This window comes from Scomber scombrus, chromosome 10 (assembly GCF_963691925.1).
Source record: "Scomber scombrus chromosome 10, fScoSco1.1, whole genome shotgun sequence".
Taxonomy (NCBI): Eukaryota; Metazoa; Chordata; class Actinopteri; order Scombriformes; family Scombridae; genus Scomber; species Scomber scombrus.
In genome coordinates, this window is record NC_084979.1 from 24,508,307 (window position 1) to 24,535,902 (window position 27,596).

Consider the following 27,596-nt stretch of genomic DNA (forward strand, 5'->3'; position numbering starts at 1 on the left):
GTTTTGTTTATCACCCTGTTTAAAAAAGGGTGCCCTGTTTGCTCACATCAAATGAAACAGAAAAAGAGGAATAGTGTCGGTGTTCAAATCAAATTTAACAAATGTAAACCTCATTTATTATTTTAAACAATCAATAATACTAATTATTAAAAAGATGAACTCAATGGAAACCATGGTACGATGGAAATAAATCACACTTCACATGTCAGAACACCCTCTATGGCAAACTGAGAGAATTTATATGTGCATATACTCTCTATAACCATGTACAAACATCTGCTGATATAATTAATCACTGATCAAAACAATTATTGGACAATATTCATCATACTCATAGCAGGTATATAATAATATCGATAAAACAGCAAGAAGCTTCAGAAACATTCAAAATATATTATTGATTGTATCATTAATTCCCATACCCCACATGAATTGGCTCCTGTTGACATGTAAAAGACTATTAAGCAAAAGACTGTCAGGAAACCGTGCACTGCAAGTTTAAGACAAAGCAACATATCTGAGGTCTTCTTTAGAAAAAAAAAGGAAAAAAAAGATGCCTGTCAGGAAAGCAGAACCTGCAAGAATGGACAGAGACACCATGAAGCCAAGTAAATTATTGCAAAGTCAAGGGACATTTTTTGCAACTCTCTGCTGTTTTAATTCCAAACTCCGCATGGACTGCATTTTGGTGATTTAGTCTTTATTTACACCCCCATGTAAGCAGCTGGATATATATGGTCTCTGTAATTCCAGTGTTACATTATCACATCTTGGTACTGTACATATAAATAGTCTCATACAGACTTATAACTAGACTTGAAATAATTAAAACTGAGGCAATATATCTAGATATAGATTTAGTATAATCTTAAATTATATGGCTATAGACTTTTTTGATTGCGTGTGGAGATGTGTGCAGTGTTTGTTCATGTACTGTGCACGTGTGGGTTTCTGTGTTTGCAGGCTTCAAGGATGTGTGCACATGCCATTCAACTCAGCTGTGCTTTTTATCTCCACCTACATATGTGGGAAGCGGAGGTGAAAGTAACAGAGACGGAGTAAGCTGCGTTTCCTCTTGTCACTAGCGTTGCTGCTGTTACTTTCTGTCCTGGCAGACTTGGTCCTAGACCTAGCTCTGCCAACCTCCTGCACTCTATCATCTGACCTGTGACCCCTGTGGCCCCACATCCTGCTCACACCACGGTACTTATCCGGTTGATAGGCTTGGATTTGGAGCTGCCCCCTGTACCTGTCGCTCCAGCCCCCGTCACCTGCGGCCCCTGCTGAGGCTGCCCGGGGTGCTGGGGGGGGTGAGGGGAGAGAGGTGTAAGAGGGGTAAGGGGGGACAAAGGGGGGGGTAAAGGGGAGTGTGGAGGGGGAGGGGGGATGGAAGAGAGAGGAGGGTACTGGGGCAGATACGGGCCGGCGGAGGCTGTGTGATGCGCATTGACGGATGCGGATGGTAGATTGTGGGGCAGAGTGCCGAATATAAAGTGTGTTTGATGGGTAGAGTGGCTGGCTGGGTGGGGCGTATGCACGTGTCCGGGGTGGGTTTGGGAGTGTGCGTGGGGGTGCGGGTGGGAGTGAGATAAGGTTAGTGGGAGTTTGGTACCAGGGCCGCCGCCCCCTCTGATAGAGTGTGTGGGCTGCACGTGGTAAAGGGCGAACTGTGGGTTCTGGGAATGTTGGGAGAGAGGAGAAAGGGGGGGGGGACATCCCACCACCATGTTGGCATAACGAGCCGGAAGCCCATGCTGGGAGAGCTGGGAGAGATGGGCCAGCTGAGGGTGCTGGGCGAGAGGGGGCCCAAGCGGTGGACGACAGGGTAGTGGGCCTCTCTGTATAGTATGAGGGGGCACACCTTGCAAAGGAGGTATACTTTGGATGTGGTAACGATGGTGATGGTAGTAAGGTGGTGGGGGCTGCACGGTGGCTGCATGACAGTACTGTGCGTGCAGTGCCTGGAGCTTGGAGGGTCCCCCCTCCAGTTGGCACAGAGATGAAGGGGAGTGAGGAGGGGGCCCTCCCGTAGTCGGTGGGGGGACAGGTGCGGGGTACGGTGGCCCCGGTGGAATAAGAGGCCCAGGTGGTTTGGCGCGTTTGCTGCCGAATAGGGAACCCAGGAAGGAGCCGCTGTTGTTGCTGCTGCTCCCCCCAGGACCGCTCCCCGCTCCTGCTCTCTCTACACTGCTGGAGACTCCCCCAACTCCTGTCCCAGCAGTGGTATGTTGCTGCCCCGGCCCACCCCCCACCCCCGTTCCGGGGCTCAGGATGGGGCGGTGAGGCCGGAAGTCTTCTGTTCCGTAGCAGCCAGGGACCACACCTGGCACTGGATAGCGCTGGTGGGGCTGTGGGCTGCTAATGATGGAGCCCTGGGAGGATAAATTATCATCATGCTTTAGAAAAGTCATTGGAGAATTGCACTACAGCCCCAGTTCCCACTTACATCATCACACACAAAAATATTATACACACATACATATAATATTATATGTATGTGGAGGTCAAGGACATGCTTGGGCAAGTATTAACGCACATGGCCATGCAAATAGTGTCAGTGCAGTACAAGTACATGTGGACACACGGACATGCATGTACATGCGCACACCATCTACACGCACACTGTACACACACTGAGCGTGCTGGGAAGATAAAACACCACTAAGGGGAAATACAGATCTGTTAGAGGTTGCAGGTCTACAACTAGTCTTTAAGACTTACTTCCATGGTACTGTCCAGAGAACCAACACTGTTCCTGCGACCACGTTTCCCTGCACCCCACCAGGAAGAGTTCAGTTAGAAAAGAGTGGAAAATGTTTGCTCACATGCTTTTTTTTTTTTTTTAAAGGATTGCATAAGCTGTGTTTGAACGTCAGTGAGAAAGAGTAACAGGATGTGGCAATAGAAAGCGAGAACAAAATCATTGTAGGAGCTCCCCAATTCAACCCAACTGACAGGAAGGAAATGGAATTGATCCAATCTCTAAGGAGCTGTTGTCTCACCTGTATCCGATAGGTCCCTGAGAGATGAGCTGAGCGCAGTGCGTTTGAGACCCTCACCCACTGAGCAGTTGTCATCAAAACTTGTCCTTCCCATGGTGCCATTCACAACATCACTCTTCACACCTCCAGTGAGCAAGCTGGGCCGCATCACACCTTTCTGTTTCTCCAACTCCGCTGTAAATAAACACAGAGGACACAGGGGAATTTAAAATGAGATGGAGACTGAGAAAAGATCTATATATCGATACCAACCAACACTAAACCAGCAATCCATTTTTCATAAAAAGAGCTATTGTAGATACAGATCATCATATCCATTAAAGTTACAGTTCACAGTAATGGCCAGTAGATGGGGCACTTACATTCAACTCTATATTTCTCCATCTCTTGCACTTCAGCAATACTCTCCCTGAGGTCGCTAACAAAGCGGGTGCGGTCTTGCTGACTGGGTGCCATAAAGACGATAAGAACCTTCCTCTCCCCACCCAGGACTGCTGAGGTCAAGCGGATACCATGAGCGTAGTCTGAGAGATAAAGACAGAGAGAAAGAATACACTTAATCATCACTGAGGATAATTAAAAATAGCTGAAATGTGCAAAAGGAGAAGTGGTTTCTTACATGAGTTCTGGAAAAGGTGCACTTGCATCTCAACCAAAGGAAAAGATTGTCTGAAACTATAAGTCACTGAGGTTTTCTTCTTCTGGAAGATTTTGGTCACCTAATGCACAACATAGATATAGATATTTTCACAGGGCCCCTAAAATGAAGTACATGTTCAAAGTATCAAGCTGTTCAACTGAGTGACATTACATGGGGTAATTTATCAGACAAAAGCCTTTAAACATTTTTGTTAACATAGTAGCACTGCCCATAAACTATAAACTGACTAAAATTAGTGGAATTCCCCTTTAAAAATGGATGAATATGAGTCTTACCACCAGAAGGTCATTGAAGAGGAAGACCTCTCGTTGATGCACTCCTGTCCTCTGAGGTCTGTTGGGGTCAGGCACCTCATAGAGCTGGCAACAACACACCAGCCTACGATGGGGAAGGGACAGCACCTATATAGACAAATATAGGAGTTGAATACACGTTTAACTAGTTGTGAAAACACATTACAAAGCCATGTTTGTGTCTGCCTCATTCAGTTACAAAATGGAGGATGCTAAATCAGAAAATCAAGAATTCACAGTTTGCCCCAGAAAACTCACAGGCTTCTTGCCCACAATGACCCTCTCCACTGCCTGCACTTGGGACACATGGTCATCATTGGTTCGTAACTCCCATTTCTGTATCCGTTGATAGATCCCAACTAGCAGGTCCCTGGGTATATCCTGGCCATTGTCTACGCCTTGGGTGGAGACAAGGAAAGAGAGGGTTTTAGGAAATGATGTTTATCAAACTGCATTATGCAAATCACACATTGTACAGTGTATCTGATGCAAAAATTCAAATGATTTAATAGTTGTCACACACAAGAGGAAGCCAACCTTATTAGAAAGTTTATTAAAGCACAACTAAAAATCCTTCATGCTAATCAACACATACTTGCATTTATAATTATAAATTTCAACACATTTTGCAGTTATGGCATATTACAATTTCTACAGGCAATCCCTCTCTGGTACACTTATAACCCCCCAAAAAACCTAAAAACTCCATTACATACTTTGAGTAACGCACATCAAAGGTAGCTTTGAAGTAGTGTCCATAAATACAATGCACTACATTATTAATACTCTGTAAAATGTGTTTTATAACGTCATGTATGAAATGATTGTGTGTTTTTGTCAAGCAGCACCTCTCAGATTCTTGATGAAATCCTCTAGTTTCATTTTCCTCTCGGCTTTGACATTGGGACTGTACATATCTGTGTTGAGGAGGATTATGGCAAAGGCCAAGATGAAGATGGTGTCGGGGTTTTGAAACTGCCGAACCAGCGTTGGATTACACACACAGTATCTCTGACTGCACAAGAGACAGAAACAACATGTTCAAACATTGTTATTTTGTTAGTTTCCAAAGCTGTTGAAATTCTGTGTATTGTTTTTGCTATCTCTCTGTAGTAAATTGACTAAATACAAACACATACGAACCTGAAAGCCTCTATGAGCCTCTCCACTTTTTGGGCTTCTCCTTGAACTTTAATCTGAGCCTGGAACTTCCTCAGAGCGTCATCCAGGTCCATACCTGAGAAGTCCATCTCATCCACGACACAGCTGAAACACACACACACACACGCACACACACACACACACACACACAGCAAAGATCACAGTTTAACCTCCCCTTTTCAATATGCTACAGACTCAGTGACAGTCAACCATCCATGCATATTGTCACATATTATATACCATGCTTGTGCAAATAGGGAGGGGATCAGGTTTGCCTCATCGCCAATCTATTTAGACTTGGTAGGAAATATTTGAGCTGAATGTGATTTGCATATAAGCTGATCTGTGTGTGGCCTAACTTGATTCTTTTTTCCTTTTGAAGATACATAAATGGACATTAATTGTGATTTCTTGTCACATTTGTCTAACCTTTTCAGATCGAATGTTAATTAAAAAAGCAAAAATCTTTCTAATGAGCCCTTTCGTTTTTTCTATTCCCATACTCACTCTAGGACATCTTTGTTGAATTGTTTCTGTCGGTTTCCAAGAAATTCTCCAATCATCTGCCTGCTCAGACCCTTCCTCTCCAGGATGAAACGAGCAATCCCGACTGGAGTGTCTGACACAAAGCCTCTCTCTATCAGGTACTGGATCCCTTTCTCTGGCTTCCTATAATTTAAGAAAAGTGAACATGAACTTCCTCACTACAACTTAACCAGTTCAGTTTGTATTATCACCATCAAAACGGCTGCTTTAGGTACTTGTGCCTGTTAGTGTGACAAGCATCTTACTTGTTGAAGAGGTTGAGACCTATGCGGTACTGGCGTCTCTGCACCACATCACTGTTGAAAGGCGGAGAATCCCAGCTATGGCGGCTTTCTCTCTGGTAGGTCTGCTTGCCCAGAGGAGGCAGAGGCTCCCGTAGGCTGTCCTGAGATGAGGAGCCGGAGCTGCAGTTGACTGTTTCATTGGAGTTGGTGGTTGAGTTGAGTGAGTCGTTGTCTCCGTCTGAGCAGCACGGCTGCTCCAGACCACCGGAGGGCAGAGCTGTAGAGGAGGAAGAGGACAGAGGCGTGGTGGGAGGCTGCTGGGGGGATGAAGAAGATGAAGGTGTGTCAGGGTACTGATGGTGGTGGATCGGGTGGTGGTGATGGTGGTGGTGTGCCGCCACTTGGTGAGGGATGTGTGTGGGTATGGGTCTGCCAGGGGCCCGGATCTGACCCTGAGCAGCTGCCGTGGAGGAGGTGCGGGTGCCTGTGTTGGGGGAATGTTTGAGGGTTCCCTGAGGGGAGCCAGCCCCTACCCCAGGCTCCTGCTCATAGACCAGCTGTCTTGTTAGAGAGCCCCGGTCTGAACGATCACTCATATCCACTGAGCTATCACTTGGCGGCTCAATAGTGAGGAGAGGCAGATGTGCGCCTCTTAGACGATAGTCCCTGCACTCAGTACATGGGGTGCTGCGCCGACTGTTACTGCTGCCCCCTCCCTCAGTGTCCCTGCTGTCCTCGCGCACTCCAACACCACCACCGGGTCCCCAATACTCTGTATCTGTGCTGCTGGGTGCCCGGTCCAGGGACAGAGGAGAGGATGGCATGCCATCATCCATGTAAAGTGTCACGTCACTGTATGAGGTTGCCGTACTGTCGCCATGCATGCTGAGTCCTCCTCCAGCTCCCCTGGCTCTTTCTCCCAAACCTCTTTGAGAGGAGGGGTTGCTGCTGCTGCTCCACACACATTCCCCAAAGTCTTCGCTTATCCCTCCTCCCTCCCTGCTGCCCTCCTGGGAGTCATCGCGACCCGCGCGGCAGGTAAGGGCATCGTCTATGGAGTCAGCTAAGGACTTGACCTAGAGAGAAGGAAAAGTGGGGTAGGCATTAATACGACAGCTCAAGAGCACCACCCTTTACTTCAGCATCCCACATGTCAGAAAGTAAAACTCATCATAGTCCACTTGTTACACATTTAAAATAAATGATAAAAAATGTGTGTCAACAGCATCTGAACTGCTCTGAGGGTCTAATGCTGGCAATTTTATATGTCTATATGTGTTTCAGTCTTTCAGTATTCAGTAAGTTGATTAATCCAATTTAGTTTGGTTTTGCTTTTATGTTTATTCCTCCTCCTCTTTCTTTTTATTCTGTGTCCATTTCTTTCTTTCTCTTTAAAGACCTGACTTGGGGCCAAACAGGCAGAGAAAACCCACAACAATGTTACCTGTTTGGAGAAGGAGTCCTCTAGGTGGGTGTAGTCTCCTTGGCGGTCTGTGTCTGGGGAATGAGGAGGCCCTATGGCCACACTGTGGGTGAAGTTCGTCTGTGTCTGGGCCTGCTGCTGAGGCTGTCGCTCATCAAAGGAATACTGCAGTCTCATATTAGACAGGATGATGCGTCGTGTCATGCGACTCTCTGAAGCCGAGCTTCTGAGGCGCTCAAAGTTCTTATTCATGCGATACTGTCTGAAGGCCGTTTGAATAGTCCTCGCTGCTCTGCGACTTACAAAGGAGCCACCATACTTCCTCTCAAGCATCTCCACCTGGCAAATGGTGGGAGGAAAGAAAAATAAATAGATTTTTTGTTATGAATTATGTATTAACTGTCTGGACATCTTGTACCCAAGATCCTGTGAAAGGAATCCATCATTAACATATTTTTGCTTGTTTCTTGGAAACAGATAACACCAGCGTTAGCAACATAAATCCCCTGACAAACAGCGTCCTTGACATTGATACCTTCTTATCCTGCAGATCTGTTGAGAGTTCATAGCTGTCCGAGAGGGCCTTGCATCTCTTATTCTCCTCTTCCTCTTGCTTACGGAGGGCCAGACTGGCAGGTTGGTGGCGTGTTCGCAGTGCCCAAGCCAAGCTGGCTGAATTGGGGGTAGCCACGCATGAAGGGCCCCTGGAGCCAGAGGGAGCACTGCTGCTGGTGTCACTGTAGCGCTCTGTGCCACGCAGGTAGGGCGCCTGGCTGAAAGAGCTGTCTTTGTGGGTGCCCGCTTCTGGACACTGGGATTCCCCTTCCACACTACAGAAGAAAAGGAGCAGGAGCAATCAGACTGAGTCATAAGTGGCTTGACAGAAGATTATAACAAACGTTTGAAGTGAGTTAAATGCAAATTAGACACTGAATGAAGCTCAGTGTTATTGATGATGTAAGATTAGTATAGTTTATATTTATGGACTTACATGTAAAGCTTAGAGCGGTGGGAAACTAACCATCTCTTAGAGAAACTCATGGTGAAGTTATATCACCAGCCAATGTAATGCAGTCAGAAATTCCTCTTGTTTCAAAGCATTGTCAAAGCTTCTGACAACATTCCTTGTCTACATTATGAGTCGATGATCCAATAGACATGAAGGTCTCTGCCCACTATCTCCTCCCTTTATTGAGTCCAGAGGATGAGTTAATGAGTTTTTTGCCTCTCACTTTCTTGTACTGTCTTCTGGACTTTGTCTTTTTCTCATCGTCTCCCTGTCTGACAAACACAGCTCTGGTACATTTTGAAGAATCACCAACCACTAAAACACACTCCTCCACTGCTACATACCAGCAACACCTTACTGACAGGAAAGACTAGGTTATTCTAGCAGCAGGTGTAAAACAGACACCAGTAGCCTGAGGAACACTAGCTACTGCGAGAGTAATCACGTGGAATTAGCATCTCCTCCTACATTCACTCTCACTCAGTCTATTACACAGAAATGATAACAAACTGCTAAGATTTGCAACCAAATCACCAATAAAGTTTAGCTGGAGTCAAATCATATTTTCAGTTAGCATAGCAATAATCACAAAACTTATCAGGATTCAAGTAAGTCCAGAAATCCTCCAGTGTCCTGTTATGTACTTTTGCTCAGCCAAAATCCACCCCGAGTCAATTAGTCAGCCTGTGTTTGTGAGAACAATCACAGTCACATGCTTCTGCCTACATTTCCTTCTTGCCTTAGCCACACCCCCTTCTGTCAGCTGTGCCCGGTCCCATAACAAAGCAGAGAGCACAGAGCCAGGGTGAGGGATGTGTGGGAGACCGCATATGAAATAGGCAAATGCTGTTGGCAAAGCATGGCTTGTGTGGTTTCAACCATTTTGCACAGTTCAGTCTCTATATCACACAAGATGACAAAAAGAAAAAAAAAGTGCCTTGCTGAATTGTTTGCTCTGAGAGGGTCAGCTAATGTCCTTCTTCCTCCCTCCTTGATTTGTCACTGTTCCACTGGATTGCAGAGACTTCCTGTGTAAGTCATTAGTTGGTAAAAAACAAGCCATGAAAGGAAAAGGCTTCTCAGGGAACAAGGAAACAACATGTAGGCATTTTAATTTGCTGCAGTTTGATCCTGAAAGTAATACCAAAGCACAAAATCTTTGGAGTGGACAGAGGGGGAAAATGTTGTACAATGCGAGCATTTCAGCAGGACATCCTGTGCCTTCAAGCCAAACATGACCTGGTTAAATTATTGTTGAGTTTAACAACAATGAGGACAACTCCATTATGTTGCATAACATAAGAGTCATGCAAAAAAAGAGACAACTCTGACATCTACAGGAAAACCCTTATCACCACAGCTGTGAGCTCAGTTGTAAACATTTAACAGCAAATCCATATATTTATAATTATACTGTTTGCATAGACTAATCACATAATTAAGGAGCTTTGTTCCCATTTTTTTCCTGAGCAAATCAATTACGAGCCAATAAGTTGTTGCGCATAACTCAATCTTCTCTTGAAAAGGCTGTTGTTTTTTCTCTGTGCAGCATCATATCATTCCTCCTCCTCTGCTCCTTAAATAGAGAAACTGAGAAGAGGGAGGGGGTTGCTTGGTGACGGTTGCTGTGGGACCTTTGTGGGCGGTAAGGCAGTTGTTAGGATGAGAAGCGTAGTTGCCATGACAATGTATGGACTGTTATCACCATTAAGGTGGGTGTTGAAGATGCTACACAGGTTGTGAATGACAGTCTAAATAATATTTATTTTGTTATGAAAACAGTTAAATGAACAGTATTTCTGTGCAGGGTGAACCATGCATGACACAGCATTGTCTAAATGTGTTAGTTTATTAAACAATTGAAGTCAAATCATCATACTTTTAGCAGCTATTTACATATTGTGTTGTGTAAACTGTATGAAAAATTCTGTCTTCTTCAGAGCTGCTTGAAAACTGCTCCTTTTAAGGAATGGAAAGTAGTCACATGAATGCCTCTGCACAGTGCCAACAGGTAGACACAGACTGGGACTCAGCCTCACTCTAACTTCCTGCCATGCACATCAGCAGGAGCAGATGGTATTTTCATTCGACTGAGTCACATAAACCTAAAATACATGCAGCACAACATTAAGGAGCCACCAGCCTGGCTTCATAAATGTGTCTCAGAATATTCATAAGTGATCGTCAGATTGATTTTCACCTCCTTAAAACTTCACCTGTCATCTGTCCATGTCTCATAAAAATATACAGCCCAGAGAAAAATTACATTTCCTGCAGTGGCTCTGCTACCGCTGAATCAGAGGTCAACTATTTGGATTATGTGTCAGTATCCACAGTGATTTTCACTACTCTATGTAAATGCGTTTTGACCTGTGCAAACATCACATATTAGAATTTATCTTTTTGAGATTTGGGAGAAATATTTCCAAGTTGAGAACTACTACAATTAACATTCTTCATGTTTGGCAAAATATATGCAATAAAATAAATTAATTCAGTTTCAACATTGATTTTTGTTCCCTCACGCGAGGCCCTGCAGCCCAACTCCAAGTGTGAATGTATTAAGCAGGACTTTCATTTGGTTTTGCCTGCAGTGAGAGACAAGGTGAGGATGATATATGAGTAAAAAGTTTGTTGTATAAAACATGAGTGTGGCCATATCGCAGCTGGCATCAGCAGCACCTCATTACTTATGTAAGAAACCCTGTATTCCTGTTACAGTGCCAGAGAGAGATTCTCTCTAGAGTCTCCCTCATAAAGACCAGACTGGAGTTTCACTACCTCTAACCATTTAATTGGACTTCAAACAGATGGTTGGAGTCTAATAGACAGAAGAGTGATCGTTGATGGTGTTAAAGGAATAAAAGAAGTGGGAAGAGGTATTGAAAAGTGAAAGGGTGGTGTGCACAGTAAAGGACAATGCCAACTCCATTCAGTCCCCCTGCAAACTGTCTTTCACTCATATAATATTGATGGGCTGCCAGTGTGTGTGTGTGTGTGTGTATGAAAGAGTGGAAGTGGGTCTGACAGTGCCATCGAACCCACAGCAGGAGGCAGGGAGATTAACCTCTTTGCTGCCTGCCATGGAGATGCCAATAATTGCATCGATTGGTCTGTTGAGTTATTTTCACCTGAGCATTGACGGAGTGCAGTTATCTCATATCTCCTTTCGAGTCTCTTCATTTCCAACTTTTTGTGTCAATTCTGCACCATTTGTTCCAAAGCTTATTTGTCATTATTCATAGCTCCTGTGACTCAAATGCGGATAATGACTGATTTTTAAAAAAGGAGCAGAAAGGCCCTCGGCAAGATCCCAGCTAATTACTTCGATGATGTGTGATGTGATAATAAATACCATTAATTTCAGGGCTTAATCTGCAGCCAAAGAGATAGAAAAACACAGTTAGAAATGTTCTGTCCATCATGAAAATAAATCTACTACCGGGACAGTCTGTGATCTCTTTGTCACATGTGTTCCCATTCTTTCAAGTGGCCAAACTGAAAGGAAACAATCAAATCATTCATGGGTCAGATGGGAGCATTCCTCCACCGCCAACACTCACGGCCACTTGACCGTCTCAAGCTGTGAGTTTCCCATCAAACACACACACACACACACTGTTCCCTTCTTTCTGTGACCCAGACTTTCCAGTTCAAAGCTCAAACAGGCTGTGCGGATTTGTCAGCAGAGGATGACGCTTCATTATAAATCCAGGTGGTGAATTAATGTAAGAGAGAACACCCTTGTACAAATGTAATGTCTGCAAGGTTACAAAGTGATGCAGCTGGAAATTGGCATTGTTTTGTAAGCACAAACTTATCAAATAATCTCTGTAGCAAGAAAGAACGAAGAGATAAATCTTATATACACAGGCGGGTGGGTAAAATATGTAAACCATCATTGTTGATGTTTTTTCACAGATCCACTTCCAGGTCGAGCCCAGTTTATTTGGCCTCTGCGGAGAATAAATCAAAGAGCTGGCTGATAAATCCCTCTAACTGGCATTCAAACTAACACCTTTGTAGCAGCGTTTGGAAACGTAACTAATTTAGTTAAGATTTAAGGTAATTTTTCATGAAGCGATTAAGTTATTTGTTCTACAGCTGTACACTGTAATGTAGATGCATTTCTTCAAGACTGACAGCCATGACAGACTCACACATTATCCAGACTGCCTTTGAATGGTATGTGATCTGTCATCTATCCACTATGTACACTCTGTCAAACAGTCAAACAGGTAGCTGTCAGGAGCTAATTTATCTCCTTCCCATTCAAATTTCACTTAATCCACCATATAATGTATTATTTTAGTTTAGCGCAGTAGAGAAAAAGCACCTCGTTAATTATCAGCACTCAACAAACACTATTTCTTTTGTATTAAACTGTCAATTACTGTTCTGAGATGGTACTGAGCTGTACAAACCATGTTATTAGTGCTACATCACTGCTGTGTAGGTCCACCCTGCAAACTCAATGGTGTAACAAATAGCTTCTCTTTCTGGTGTCAAACCAAATGCTCTTTTGTGACACTTTTACAAGTAAAAGGAAAGTGAAAAAAGACTGAGTTCTTACCATGCTGCTACTGTCAGAGAAAAGTCCCACACTAACTGGAGCAGCGTAAAAACAAACACACCCTCTCTCTCTCTCTCTCTCTCTTTCACACACACACACACACACTTTGACGCTGGCTCTCGCTCGCCCTGCAAAGCTGTACAGGCTACATTCTTGACAGTCTTGACAGCCACGAACTTCACTCACCCTGCCAAGATTTCGCCCTCCACCCTCCCTCCACAAGATCACTGACACTTGCAGTCACTTTCATTACACAACATCAAACCAAACAAAAACATTTCATGACAACACAACTAATCAGAACAGACAGAGACAGATGTACAGTGCGGTAGAAGTACAATCATTTATTGAAAAAAAAAGGGGGAGGAGAAATACAGGAAACGTATGTCATTTTCTGGTTTTGCTTTTATGTTTCGGGACACGTAAGTGTTCTAACTTGATGTCTATATGCTTTACATAAATGCAGGTGAAAGAAAGAACACATGGATAGTTTGTTGAGACAGCTGAAAGCGACCATATAGCAGCTTTTTAAAGGAAAATTAGACATAAGTAGGTAGATGAAATGGACAAGGATGGAAGTTGTCACCTTTTTTGGAAAAAATGAAATCTATACTGCACGAAAATATTGTCAAATACCAAATTTCTTTAACATATAAGTATTATGGAATCAAGATGGAAGTAAATTATGCTCTTTGAGGTTAGTTCGTATAGCTAGTGTATAAATGTCCTGAGAAACAATCACTACAAATATTTTCACGATTTTCCTGTAAATGAAAGATAACATGCTCAAGTTTAGAAATGATACAACTCTTGGCTAAGAACAACATTGATTTTCTTCCAAACTTGACTCCAGTGGGGACGGATTTTCACCCAATAATAATAGTACAGTGTGTTCTGCAGAGAAAGCATTTCTCATCAGCATTCAAGGATTACACGCACCACACAATCAATATATCACTGGAAATAGAACTTCTATAATTAATTTTTGCGTGAGGACGAGTACATTGTGCTTGAGGTGGAGATGAGTGAGTTGGGTGTGTACGAGCGACATTCCAGCATAACTGAAACAACACAGAGCAATTAAAGCGACAAATATTTAACCTTCAGACATTTTAAAAGAAAGAGATGACGTGCCTTCAGGAACTACAGATCTTTATTTTGTTCAACATTAAATCAACAAAATTTATCTTGTAATTATCTTGAATAAACATGATGATAAGACGAGACAGGAAATACCAGATGTGTTGGAACTATCAAATCAAAATGTTTGACAAATTGCATACAATTAATGTCTTCATATCATATAAAAGGCTACCCTCTGTGACATTGCATAATGGTTCATGACAGGACTGTATAGTGATTTGCACAGATAACAAATAGTGACTACTGAGCACATCCGAACTGACATGACTCAACTAGTGGATCCAAGAAAAGCATGAGTGTGACAGTAATGAGCAGACGATGCTAATGCATTCTGACAGTCTGATATGGCTGCGAGTAAAGAAATAAATAGCAAAGAAGACAAAGAGAAGACAACATTGAGATTCCTTAAAATGTAAATTAGTGCACAAACCATGATACATAAATAAATCAGTGGCTCTACATTACACTAACTTTCACAGACACTACAAGCATGCATTTCTATTTTTTTTATTTTTTTATCCTGCTAACATGCAGCAAGACTGTCTTTTTGGTACACAGTGAGGTCTTCGTTTTCTGGCAGCATAAACTGTGATAGTCTTTTCACAGGTAAATGGGCGAGTGAGTCGTTGTGCGGTCAGTCACACCTCAGCTCTGCTCAGCTCAGCGAGACGAGGGGCTACTGCAGCCTGAGGCAGAGCAACAGAACTGATGGGCACCCTCATCCTCACCTTCCTCTCTTGGAAAGCAACACGGGACGAGTCAAAAGACAGAGGCAGACAGACAAGACAGCGGAAAGGCAGAGTGAAAAAGAGCATGAGACACGCGCGCACACAAAAAAGCAGTGAATGAGAATAGATGGAAGGTAGAAGAAAGCTAGAGCAGGCTGCATTTTTAGTTAAAACAGGGACATAACAGGCATCGTTATTAAAAAAGGTGTTTACTTTACACTGGGTATGTGCACGCCACCGCCTTCTAATACCATTAGATGGCAGTGTTGGAGCATCATGCACTGATGTGGCTGAGAGCATCATCAGTTGGAGGATAAATGAAGGAAGGAAAGGAGAAAAAAGGTGAAAATTCACCAGGTTCACTTGTGACTCAGCCCACCTTGGCCCCATTGCTTATTGAAGATGACTGCTCCCTCTCACTCTCTGTGGGGAATGTGTGTGTTTTTCCAGCTGATAGAAAGGCCTATCTCCAGGTATTAGTCACACCTGGGAGCGGTGGGAGACTGAAGCACAGACTCTTAGATAGGTTTAGGAGGAGTGGGGGGGGGGGGGGGGGGGGGTGCAGGAGGTAAAACAAGAGAGAAGGCACACACAAATGACATATAAAGAAAGTGATGGAGACAGATGGACAAGGGGAGCTGGTGTAATGTGGAGGCCGCTGACAGGCGTTTGGGTTGTTGCAAGGCATCTTATGAGGTTGATGATTTTTCATTTTAATCTTTTTATGTACTCACTGTAATTCAGGCCCCCGTGGTGGCCCCTTACCTGTCCTCCTGCTGTAAGTTTTGGTCAGTAGAGGGGCAGCAGTACTGATGGAGACTGACGAAGCTGTGAACAGTCAGACTGGTGGGGAACAGAGTGGCATAGGCAGTGCTGCCCGATGCCGTGGGGGTGGTGGGAGCCGAGACGGGCTGCCCTGAGATAGACGACGGCCGGACACTGACAGGAAGGACCAGAGACGGACGACACACACAGAGGCATGGAGAAAGCAGAGAAACAGACACACAAACAGTCAGCGCTAAAGCACAGAGTGACAGAAAGAGACAGAGAGAGAGAGCGCACTGATTTGAAGCTGCACATTGATAGTGGCAAATCATAGTGTGGCAATGATAGTACAAAGAATGACACATTTAAAAGGATGTGTGACAATTTCTACAGAGTCTGACAAAAGCAAGGTGACATCTTCTTGAGACGAGCCATAATAAACAGCAAAGGTATTATTGAACGCAACTCAGCTCTTGGCATATATTACAGGTGTGTCAAAGAATTCAAAAAAAGAGCACATAAGGAGAGTATACAGAGCCTGAGGTCAATCTAAGAAAGAGACTGAAAAGTACAAAATCTCATAGCCAGAGCTGTTAAATGACAAAGTTTTGTTTGGGGAACTCCATAACCACTCTGATGGATTATATAAAGCCCTGAACTGGTCTACAATGGATCATCCTGTATAAAAATGTGAAACCACTCTCTGTAATGCACGGAAAAGTGCACATATGACACAAAAGCCTCTCCGCTACCCCTCTACTCTGGCAGGAATTAGAGATGTTTCATAGATTGTGAGTGAGCTGCTGAAGAGTGAGCAGTGGTTGAGATTAGCATGTAAATGGCTGGTTTCTCACTGTGGCCAGCTGCTATCAAGGACACGCAGTCCCTGTCATTTTAACATGGAAACACACTCAGAGAGGCACAAGGACGGAGATGCAATGCAGCAAAGACAGCGAGATACTGCAACACTTTTGCAGTTCTAAGACACACCAACCAAATAGATTATTCTTCATCACAACAAAAAAGATGGTTGCATCAAAGAAAACATACTGGCAATAAAAATACATAAAATTCTTCTAATAAAAACACCAAAACCCTCAATTAATTTATCTAGGGCTGCAACTAACCAGTGTTTTCACTATCGTTGAATGTGATAGTTATTTTCTTGATAATTTTGTCTATAAAATGACAGGAAATAGTAAAAAAATGATTGTCATAATTTCCTAGAGAAAAAAGTAACATCTTCACATGCCCAAGAGATATTCAGTTTACTATTATGCATCAATGCAAAGAAAAGCATTAAATCATCACATCTGAGAAGCAAAAACCAGCAAATTCTGGGCGTTTTTGCTTAAAATATGACTTAAACAATTATTAAAATGGTCAAAGTAGTTATTGTGTAAGTGATTTGTTTTCTATCAAATGACAAATTGATGAATCATCTCGTAGTTGCCACTTAAAATGAATCCTAGTGTCTGTGCAGCTAAAGCGTTTTCCTTCTGTACCATAGACCTCCATATTCCAAAAATGTATCACTGCGTCACACCAAGGTGATGCATTTCATCATTGCCACTGCCACATAAGAACATTTAGTTTATTTTGAGTTAATCCCACATACACCAACCTCTCATAAATACTCTCTAGCACCATATCTGTGCCTGAAAATAGTCCCAAAAATATACTAAAATGAGTAGCCTTTGATAAAAATTCTTTTGAAAAAAAAAAAGATAGAAAATGACATAAAGATTTACACCTTGAGTAGGAATGGCTGGGTTTGAAGCTGAGTGCCACAGACATGGTGGAGAAGTTGGAAAGTAGTGAGAGGAGACTAAGGCTTTGTTGATTTTGGTCTTTTCATGGGATTTGTTGACAGTAACAAAGAATTAAATATCGGCAGCCTTATCCTTTAATCCCTCTGATCATGAGTAGGCCTACAAGTACAACTCATGTTCGACAGATTTCACTGCTTCCTGCATGCTGGCAGGGGCAATGTCGAGAAGTCTAGCAGATTGAACGGGGCTGTTAGCAAGAGTTTAGGGTTTTCTAACCAGAGGCGAATGAGACTGGTAAAAATGAGAGCGTTTAAGGATATAATCATGTAGGCGGTGTGCTCGTTTGCTTAGTGCAGATGATAAAAAGTTCCAATTAAATGAGAATAAGTTGTCAGCGGCTATTTTAACAGCAGCATGTGGAACAAGAGCTCCTTGTTCAGTCCTATTTTTAAAGATTACACAGAGTTTACGAGTCAGCGCCTCAATAAGACACGCTTCCGGCTGCATTTACAAGCGCAGATTCTGTGTTGCTGAATATGCCGACAATATTCTGTATCTACTTAATTTGTGTTTATTAGGTCTCTCTAACACAGAGAAATATTCTGAAATAAACCCGCTGACCTATTCAGCTTTGGATGGAGATATGAGGAGAGGCAGAGGTGCGGTTATGTAAGCCTGAGCTGTGCTTGTACACACTGCGAGGTCTTGCAATGCCAAGATTTGTATTTCAGCAGCAGTAACTAATGCCTCCTGTTAGAGTATCCCCAGTGTGGCAAGTGTTGACAGACTAATCTAGGATCTGAGTTATGCTTCATGAGCAGTTATGCCTGAATCCCAGTGTGCCATAGAAAAACATACACACACACACAGAAGCTGTAAAATGCCTTAATTGTCCCCCTCCTTCTTCTATTCCTTCATAGAAGAACAAAACACACATACTACCCACACACACACACACTCGTAGTATGTATATATCTCTTTGTCATTAGCACGCACACAGAACAATGGAATAATAAAGAGATCATGATATGAATCAACACCCCACAGATAAGAAAACATTAGTGAAGCAAAGAGAGGGCGCTGGAAGTCATGGCTACAAGAAAAAGTGGTACATTGAGAGAATATGTGAGGTGGCGTGTATTTAAAGCACAGAGATAACAGAAGCTGGAGGCAGGAAGAAGAGTGGGAGGAGAGAGAGAGCTCCATGAGAGTGGGAGAGGTTGAATACGGAGGAGGGCAAGGGTGAAAATAATCAAGTGAGGAGGAATGGAGGGAAGAGTGATGGAGAAGGAAGGAGGACCACAAAATGGAAACAGGACGTGTGGTTGCTGGAGTGAGTGTTTCCTCTAACCTGTGCAGTGCCATGGGGGTGCCAGTGAGTAGGTGAGTCTATGTATAGATGGGCCGGGAGGCTCACGTGCTGCAATCAAAGAAATACTTTTTCACCTGCACTGTTTTGGCACACACACACACACACACACACACACACACACACACACACACACACACACACACACACACACACACACACACACACACACACACACACACACACACACACACACACACACACACACCTATTTCGTAAAGTGAGACCACCCGGCATCCTAATGGTTCAAGAATGCTTCCATTTACATCCACATGGCTTTTCCAGAGGGGTATAATCTGTCCGCCCATTTCAGATTTAGAACGAGTGACTTCAAATTGTGCTTTCACCGTTTCTTTTCGGCCATTGTCTATGAAATAAGAGTGTGGGAGCGCACTGCGTCATCCCACCTCCAGCATGTGACCCGCCTGACTCCTGCTGACAAACAGAGACGTTTGATAACCACACACGCTGCGTTGTAGCCTAAAGTTAAGTGTTTTTATACACACCAAACCCTCCCCTTCCTCCAGCAGCTCTTCCACAACCAAACACCCCCCCACCTGCTTTTTTCACTGTGAGCTTGAGTCTCCTGCTGCTTGGCAACAGTGTGGACTGCCTGTGTGGGCGTTTAGTGTTGAGTGCCAGGCGAAAGCACTGACAAGGAGGGGCACAGTTACAGTTACGACTCAACTACGCACACCAGGCACCTGCTGTACCCTGTGAGTGTGTATGCATATGAGTGTGAGTGTGCTTGTATATAGGCGCGTGTGCTTGATCTTAGATGGGTTTCACAATTAGCCTTCATTTAATTGTGACGTGGGAGTCGCAGCAGGAGTAATTCAAGAAAATGATATCCCTGCAGATCACCTAGGGGACCTTCTTTAAAGTCTGAAACAGATCTCGGCCATAAAGCGTGACAAATCGTCTGTGGTTGCCGGCCGGAGACATCCAAACTTTTCAATGAGCATGAACCTGTAACCGGTGATGAAATAAACGTTGCAGCACTCATCCGTCTTCAACACGTCTCCTCCATCCCCATCAAGCCGTCATTCAATCCTGCTTCTGTCTTTCACCCTGCTCCTGCTCCCACTCCTACCCTCTCTTCTCTTCACTTCTCTCCATCTCTCTATTCTGTGTCTCTCGCCCACAGAGTTCTTCACAGAAGAGCTCATAGCGTTCCCACGGTAACCAGTCTCCCTATTCTGCTCCACAGAACGTGTGCATGAGTGTTTGACAAACATCCCGCCTCAAAAGTGCCATTTATCTGCATCTGAACGGGAAAGACAATGAATAAAGTCACAGAACCAACATGGAGAAGACTATATGGAAGTGCACCTGCATTTATCAAATGCTGACTTATGGAGGCCGGTGTTACGATGTGTAAAACTCCACATACTACGCCAGGGGGAGGTCATGATTACATCCACAGTGAAGTTCAACCCACTGATGAATGGACAGCTGGATTAGTGTACTGCCGTCCTCTCTAATAACAAAGTGAGACCGCTAATCTTTGCTCTAATTTACCATGGCTGTTGTTCGGACACAACTGTTATCTGCTCGCAGCTGCCTTTTATAAAACAAAGAAAAAAAGGCTGCTCAGAACTGACCGGGGGGCAAGTTGGGGAGGAAGTTGTGTCATGATATGTAGCTGCCTGCCTTCCCCTACCACCCCTGGGTAGGTGAGGGGAGCTAGAGGTGGAGGGGGGGGATGGAGGGAAGGCGGATGGATGGAAATGCAATACTGTAACTGCCGTGAGGACAGATTTACAGTTTCCACAGCAACTGTATCTTTCACAGCAATTGCCAGTCCAAGGACATTTCACTTCCTGTGAAAAACTTTACATTGCAGCTATTGAATTGTCTCCTCATTACTTATACAGAGTCAGGTCTGATGGTATATACAGACAGACTGTGAATGAAAAAGTAACTGTGGACAGGTAGGTATGGAAAATGAAAACGGACACAACATCATGTGTCTAAGGGTATATCCATACATCACTTAAGAGGTTTTATTCTATAGCATAGCACATCATTTGTCTGTTTGCTGAGGTGATATGATCCATCTGCCTTTACATGTAATATGCATCTTAATAAAGAAACTACAGTTTGTGCATCAAGCAAAAAAATGAATAAAAAAATCCTGAGAGTCATTGAGCTGAATAGGACCATCTACAGAGAGAGGTAAGGTCATTGGTTGGTCTACTCTGAGAATGAAATTCAGATGCTTAATGAATCCTGAGTGTATCGTGACCACTTGTAAATGAGAACGAGTATGATGTTCATGTATCATTGTACTGTATGATGCCATGAACACTCACTGCATTCAGAAATGGTGAGTAGAAGGCAAAAACATCACCCACATACAGTTACCTCCCACACACACACATCCATCATTTAAATTTACGTCAAGCTAAACTGCATCACTGTAATCATTAGCACCGTTGCAATATTTTAATTATGGACAAAATTAAACACTGTTAACACGCTACATATCCTGAAATAGAAAATATGACGGAGAGTGACTTATTGAGAGAACGGCAGCTGTGGCTTCACTGTATTTCTTCTAGAAACTCTTGATGAGTCCAGAGAGAATAGGTTACTTCTCATTACACCATCTCTTTGGAGCAGGTCAGTACAGGCTCAGCGGAGCGTACCCACGCATTTGCTTGGGGCCAGTTCATTTGTCCAAGTGTTATCTGCGCTATCTTAGCTACTTTATGATGTGAAATGCTGGTCAAAATGCCTAAATTGCCACCAATTGTAAGCTCTGTATGAGTGTATAGAAAGAACAATCAAATCAAAATAACTGTACTTCATTTAACAGCAGGAAAAAAGAGCGGGTGAAGAAAGAGGGGAAGAGAAAGAGAATAGCACAAAAGTAATTTCTGCAGCTTCTCTGAGTCATATCTGCAGCAGTGGGAACCAGAAACAGCGAGGGGGAGAGAGTGAGTGTGTGTACGTGGGTATGTGAGAGGGAGAGGGAGAGGGAGGGAAGGAGAGAGAGAGAGAGAGAGAGAGAGAGAGAGAGAGAGAGAGAGAGAGAGAGAGAGAGAGATTGTAAAGGAGATGGGGTTATGTGTAGTAGAGCCACAGGAAATTAGCAAATTAAGCTCCTTCTGAAACAAAAGCCCATTACTGTTCTCTATATTCCCCAAACGGAATTAATGTCAATTTCAGAAAGCGACAAGTACCTGTCCACAACGCTCTATCTGTGTGGAGAGGGCGATGGATGGAGGGATGACGGAATAGAGAGATGAGCAAAGAGAGAAGCACCTTCACAGGGCTCTTTTGAGCGTCTGAACACTCCCACCGTGACAGTGAAAGTGAAGTGAAGAAGGGAAAATAAATTTCTCTGGTCCTTTTTTTTTTTTGCTGTTATATAATAATTCTGTTCTGAGTATCAGCACCACTGGGGCTGTCGCCAAGACCTCTAGCTGCCCCTGCCTCTCATCCTGTGAGCTGTACAAGCACAGCTGCATATATGCAGCACATAATGAAGGATACAATCTCTCACCCATGCAGAGAGAACTGTCACATCATCGTGACATGACAGCCTCTATGGCGGATTACGGGGTCATAATAGCTGTCTAATAATGGTCATCCCAGGTTATATCCTGCAGAGCACGCGCACATACACACATACACACACACACACACAGATACACATCCACACACTTTCCTCTCTGACACACATATATGCACAGCAGTAATTATCACCCGTGGGCCAGTGGTAATTATACTCTGGTCACACTAATTAATCTCTCCTGCACTGTGTGTGCCTCCCTCCCTCTTTCACATAATTTTGTACATATACATTATATAAAGGTTCACTTTTTCCACACACACACATGCATAGGGCTCCCATCAAAAAGCACTTGCGTGACCTCTCCCAAAATAACAACAACAACGAAAAAGAAAAACATCTGCTGCACTCACAGCGAGCTGTGGCAATGCCCTAAACCCTGCTGCTTCTTGGCAGAGGGACCTGACGTCAAATATCATTTCACCCCAAGGCCTCAGACTCGCATTGTTCACACTGCCATTAACAGGAGGAGAGGAATGAAATGGGGTAGCATTTGGGACATCTGTTTACTGCAGGCCGCTGGGAGAAAGGAGAGGAGAGGGACGACTTTGTTTTGATGGAGTTGCTGCACACATGGCTAAAAAGAAAATGGGGACAGTTTATTCAGTTTTCCTGTTACGAATCAAAATCTTGAGGCAGAAAGAGAACAGGACAGATATGAGGACTCCTGCTGGAGGAACAAAAACTAATTGGACGAAAAACAAAGGCAGGTCTCTCAGCCTTCCCTTCTCTGGCCGAGACTCTCCTCTCCTCCCTCCCTCCCTCTCTTACACACCCTGTTGACAGATGGCAAACCAGTGTGTGTGTTCCACCTTTTCTCTTTTAGACTGAGGCATGCTGAGTAAGGTCTTTCAGTTACTTTCGTCCCCCTTGTTATCTTTTTTTCCCCCTCACCCTGTCCTGCTCTGTTTCTGATTTGAGCCATATTTAAAGTGTCACAGGTATTGATGATGTACTTCTCTAATCCATTATTAGAGAGGAGAGTTTTGTCACTGACCTAAGCTAATAGGCCAGTTCTGGGTTCGGCTGAGTCACAGCCAGACAGGGACAATATGGCTCCTCTGTGTGGGTGACTCTTTATTAAATGTGACACTTCATATGATACGCTTGTCTGAGCCTCGATCCAAAGTCAGCAACAGGGAATTAACAAGGGAGAATCAGCAAGATCTACATTTGCAATTCATCACTGCGTTTAAGCACCCACATAAATAACTAATATGTGCTTCTGTCTAATGACTAAGTCCCCCTCAGGGATGAAGGGAGAGGGCCAGAGAGGCAGACAGCAAAGGAACAGATAATCGATAAGGGATTTGGTCAAGTCTGAATCAATCGCTGATAAGGGGATTGGGATCTTAAGACAACACAGTGCTTAAAGCAAGCGAGTGAAAATCCAGTAATAATTGCTAGGATGATTTTGTGTTGAGAAATGTTATTATATTATGCATCAGGACCGATGGGCACTGTCACTAAGACCGCAATGATATATTTTTCTGTGTACTTCTTCACATGATTTGCTGCCTACTCACAAAGCTTAATGCTTCCAGAACAAAAGCTGTCTCTATCTGTTTGTGTGTGTGTGTGTGTGTGTGTGTGTGTGTGTGTGTGTGTGTTTGTGTGTTTGTATGCGTGGTTCAGTAAAAGCAAGGACAGATGCACTTGCTGTTTGCCAAAGCTGTGTTTGCAGCACTCTAGCTACAGGTCAGCTTTGAATTTGGAGAAGGGAAGGGAGGGAGGGAGGTGACCTCTCTCTTAAAGACCAACCAGACTACAGTTCAAGAGTGAAGCGGAAGAAGAAAAAAGAAACACACACTTTTTTTATGCAGAAGGGCTTCACTAGTCCAGAAAGTTCAGCTCACTAAAAAAAAAAGCACCCATCACCCTCCTGCTTGGACTAGAGTTTTCATCAGCATACTACTATACAACTCCTACGCACCTCACATAATAGACTGTGATTATTGCACAAATCAAGCCCTCCGCAGGCAAAAATCACACACAGCATGATAAAATGGACACCTTGAGCACTTATCACTCTACCCATAATCCCCCAGCACTCAGCGTGTTTCCTCACGGTGGAGTATTAAAATATCCCTTCTGAGGTTTAGTCCCATTACTGTGAGGATTATCTCTGATGACGAGAAAGGCTGCAGCTCCATAGCGCCTGTCATTATTTGAGCTTAGCGTATTAAGATTTTGTCACACGTTAGATTTTACGCAGCCTGTGGTCATCTCTCTACTTATTTGAGGGTCAAACTTATTAAAACAGCAGCTTGGACAAGACCACCTACATGAAGCCACACTCGTCATTCACTGGTGGACCCCTGGGGAAGCTCCTGTGTTAGAGGAGAACTTACTTTCTGCGAATAGTGGAGCTGGCGTTGGTGTCTGTGCTGTCAGTGCGTTCAAGCCGGTCTCGATCGGCGGTAGAGGAGCTGCAGGAGAGACCTCGGGTCAGCCTGGTGTGGGTCCTCCTCTCCCTGCTGGGTGCTGGAGTTGTGGGTGCTCCAGCTGTCGCCTGACCTGTGGAGGGGCTACCGTTCCCGCTGCTGCCGCCACCACCACTGCCGTGATGTACAGGGAGGGACAGAGGCTGGCTGTGGTTGTGGTTCTGCTCGGGGGTGTCCGAGACAGGCGTCCTTGGGTTGCGTTCCTGCCTCAGGTCCTGGTTCTCTTGGCTGACCCGGTCCAGCTGGCCCTCCAGCTCCTCGATGCGCCGACGCTGGGTCTCCAGGAGCTTGGCCTGGCTCTCAATGATGTTGTTGAGCTCCAGGAGGTACTCCACTGCCCGGTTGGGGCTCTCTGGGCTGGTCTCCATGGTGGGAGCCCTGCCTCGAGGGGTAAAACCGCCACCACCAGCCACCGCCACGGTTTCGACCCCGTGGGGGCCGAGATCCACCCCCCCCACCAGCCCTGATGAGTGGGGGGGAGGGAGGGACCGACGAAGGCTCCGGGGAAGATTGACTATGGGCTTCAGATGTTCAGAAACAGGAAGTCACAGAGATTAAAAGGTTGAGAAATTCAGAATGACTACATATCCCCAAATCTGAGGGCAGAAATGAGCATTATAGCATCTTAGCAGCCATTTAAATCGTTGCAATGCAGAGAAGTGGGTTCAAAGTTCAAAAAGAAGCTGAAGACACTGCTGATTGTCTGATTTCCTGAAGTCATTTTGAAAGACCATGCTAAATCAGCATGGAGCGGCTCAGGTGTTTGGGGCATCATGATGAATATGAAATCATTAAGCAAAGTATTAAAAAAAACAGAAGCAGATTTGGTGGTGGGAGGGAGTGACAGAGGTAAATATTGCCTAAATGAGGCTGCTCACAGATCTGTAATGAACTTCAACTTGCTTTAGCGACGAATAAGCAGAGACAATAAGCAAAATATTCATCTATCCACTGACCTGTGACATACGCTGCTCATTAATTTTAAGAGCTCTGGTATCAGCTTTCAGTTAATGATAAACAAATACACCTTCCACTCTTCAGCCTCCTCGACACACGGGGGAAGGGGGATAGGGGTGATAGGGGGGCGGCTCTGGTTATGATCTACCACTAATTATCAGGCACTGTCAATCATTACATAACACAAAAAATTCTGCTCCCTCCCACGTTGAACATCCCCGCAGTCTATCATCGTCGCTTTCAACCCATGGCTTGATGTGTCTTTATAGCACAGAAAGTAAGCAGTGGTGGCTTACGAAGTTCATTCTCCAGGTCCAAATCCTCCCCTCAGGTCCGCCAAAACTACATCCTAGTGCTCTCAATTCAAATTATTTCCCATAGTGTGTGTTTCTGGGGTTTTCTCATCCAAGAATAAGGCAGAGTTTACTTCCACGTCACGCATTCATGAAGACTGATCTTGGAGAATAAAACTTGACATATCTTAAGGAGGGGGGGGTCGACAAATATTTTTGACAGTCCGAAAGTCTCAATATAGGCTGTGCCAAATCTTTAAACTGTACTTTTGGCTTTCGACGCTGATCTGAAATCGGTCTCCAGAAACAGGTGGCGTCCTTTTTCTACTTATCTGAGCCCAGTTTCAGCTGTATCTTCTCGGTAATCCATCTTCATAAGTGCGGCGGTGGATCTCCGCTGAGGTGGCGCACAAACCAGGAGAGGTTTCACTCGTTGAGCGTCTGAACTGCAGCGATGCGTGCGGATTTTCCTCTGGAGCGCATCACTGTCAGGTTAACCACAGTGATGAAGGACTTCCTGCCAAGACTTTCAAAAGAAAAGGGATTACTGCTGAGCATACAGTTGTAGTTTTACACAAACCAGGAATGCATTTACAGGAAAACATTCATGCAATTGAAACTTCCAAATAACAAATGAATGCATTTAAGTTTTAATTGTTCATTTACCATTCAAATGCCTGCATGGTCGTATAACACAAATACATATAATGTAGCCTACATATGTGCAAGCACACAAATCAGATGCAGAATTGCATTTATTTTTTCAAACAGCAATACTACACAAGACTTTCAAAAGAAAAGGGGTTACTGATTAACATACACTTGCAATGAGATACAATCCAGGAATGCATTTACAGGAAAATATTCATGTAATTAAAAACCCAAATAGCAAATTAATGAATTTAAGTTCTAATTGTTTCATTCATATGGCTGTGTGGTCCTATAAGAAACCACAAATGCATACATGCAAGTATATAAACCTGATCCAGAGTTGCATAGATATGTTCAAACAGTAATTCTAAAATAATACAAATGAAATAATAATAAAACAATTTCAATATTTTTTGCAAATTAGATTTTCAGATTTGTATCATGTCTACAACAAATTTCATTAATTGATGAAAAAACATATGCTGTATGCTGAAGGGATAAATGCTAGTTGAAAAATCGTCTTGCCTTCTTTTCCAGGCTTTTAAGACACGAAGCCTGAAAAAAAACAAGCTACCATGAACGCATCGACATTGAACAGCCATTTAAATGTTTGATCATCACTGCATATCAGGTATGTCTGTGCGATTTCACGGAAATCTGGCGATCTGAAATCATCATGTTGGCATACAAAAGAAAATGGGACTCACTTTCCACTTTACTCAAATCACACAGCTCACAGACCTTACCTATTGCTAAATTAGTCTCTACAAAGCATGCATTTGTAAATAGGGCTATACAGCCAGAGTAGACTTTGAAACGAATATAATGTGCGGTTTGCATTAAAGGCATATATATAATTGTATAATTCCCTTCCAAATTTTTCGGAAGCCACAATCTTACTTTTTGTTTATAGCTTTACGCACTTCAGGAACCCTGTTGAGCGTCTGTGAATCCGGAGTGCACATGTTGAAAACACAACTACACACTGTGCTGCAATTCATG

At 43.8% G+C, this 27,596-nt stretch overlaps 1 protein-coding gene across 1 annotated transcript; it reads right to left on the bottom strand.

The window, feature by feature from the left end:
- Positions 1-758: 758 nt before the first annotated feature.
- Positions 759-25,061, bottom strand: iqsec2b (IQ motif and Sec7 domain ArfGEF 2b). The gene is made up of 14 exons (XM_062426671.1): positions 24,601-25,061; positions 7,846-8,140; positions 7,332-7,649; positions 5,909-6,963; positions 5,625-5,786; positions 5,100-5,222; positions 4,805-4,971; positions 4,215-4,354; positions 3,939-4,064; positions 3,622-3,721; positions 3,365-3,526; positions 3,003-3,176; positions 2,722-2,771; positions 759-2,372 (listed from the first exon to the last, which is right to left on the bottom strand). Exons 1-14 carry the CDS (start codon positions 25,059-25,061, stop codon positions 1,194-1,196), a joined length of 4,512 nt encoding a protein of 1,503 aa, XP_062282655.1. The 3' UTR covers positions 759-1,193.
- Between the last annotated feature and the right edge of the window lie 2,535 nt (positions 25,062-27,596).

What these genes read in the sequence shown, in the direction of transcription:
- iqsec2b (XM_062426671.1), bottom strand. Translation starts at nt 25,061, where the DNA reads ATGGAGACCAGCCCAGAGAGCCCCAACCGGGCAGTGGAGTACCTCCTG. An exon ending in GGAGAAATATAGAGTTGAAT is followed by an intron (nt 3,177 to 3,364) that starts GTAAGTGCCCCA and finishes GTTTATTTACAG; the next exon opens with CGGAGTTGGAGAAACAGAAA. An exon ending in CAGGGACCTATCGGATACAG is followed by an intron (nt 2,772 to 3,002) that starts GTGAGACAACAG and finishes GGTGGGGTGCAG; the next exon opens with GGAAACGTGGTCGCAGGAAC.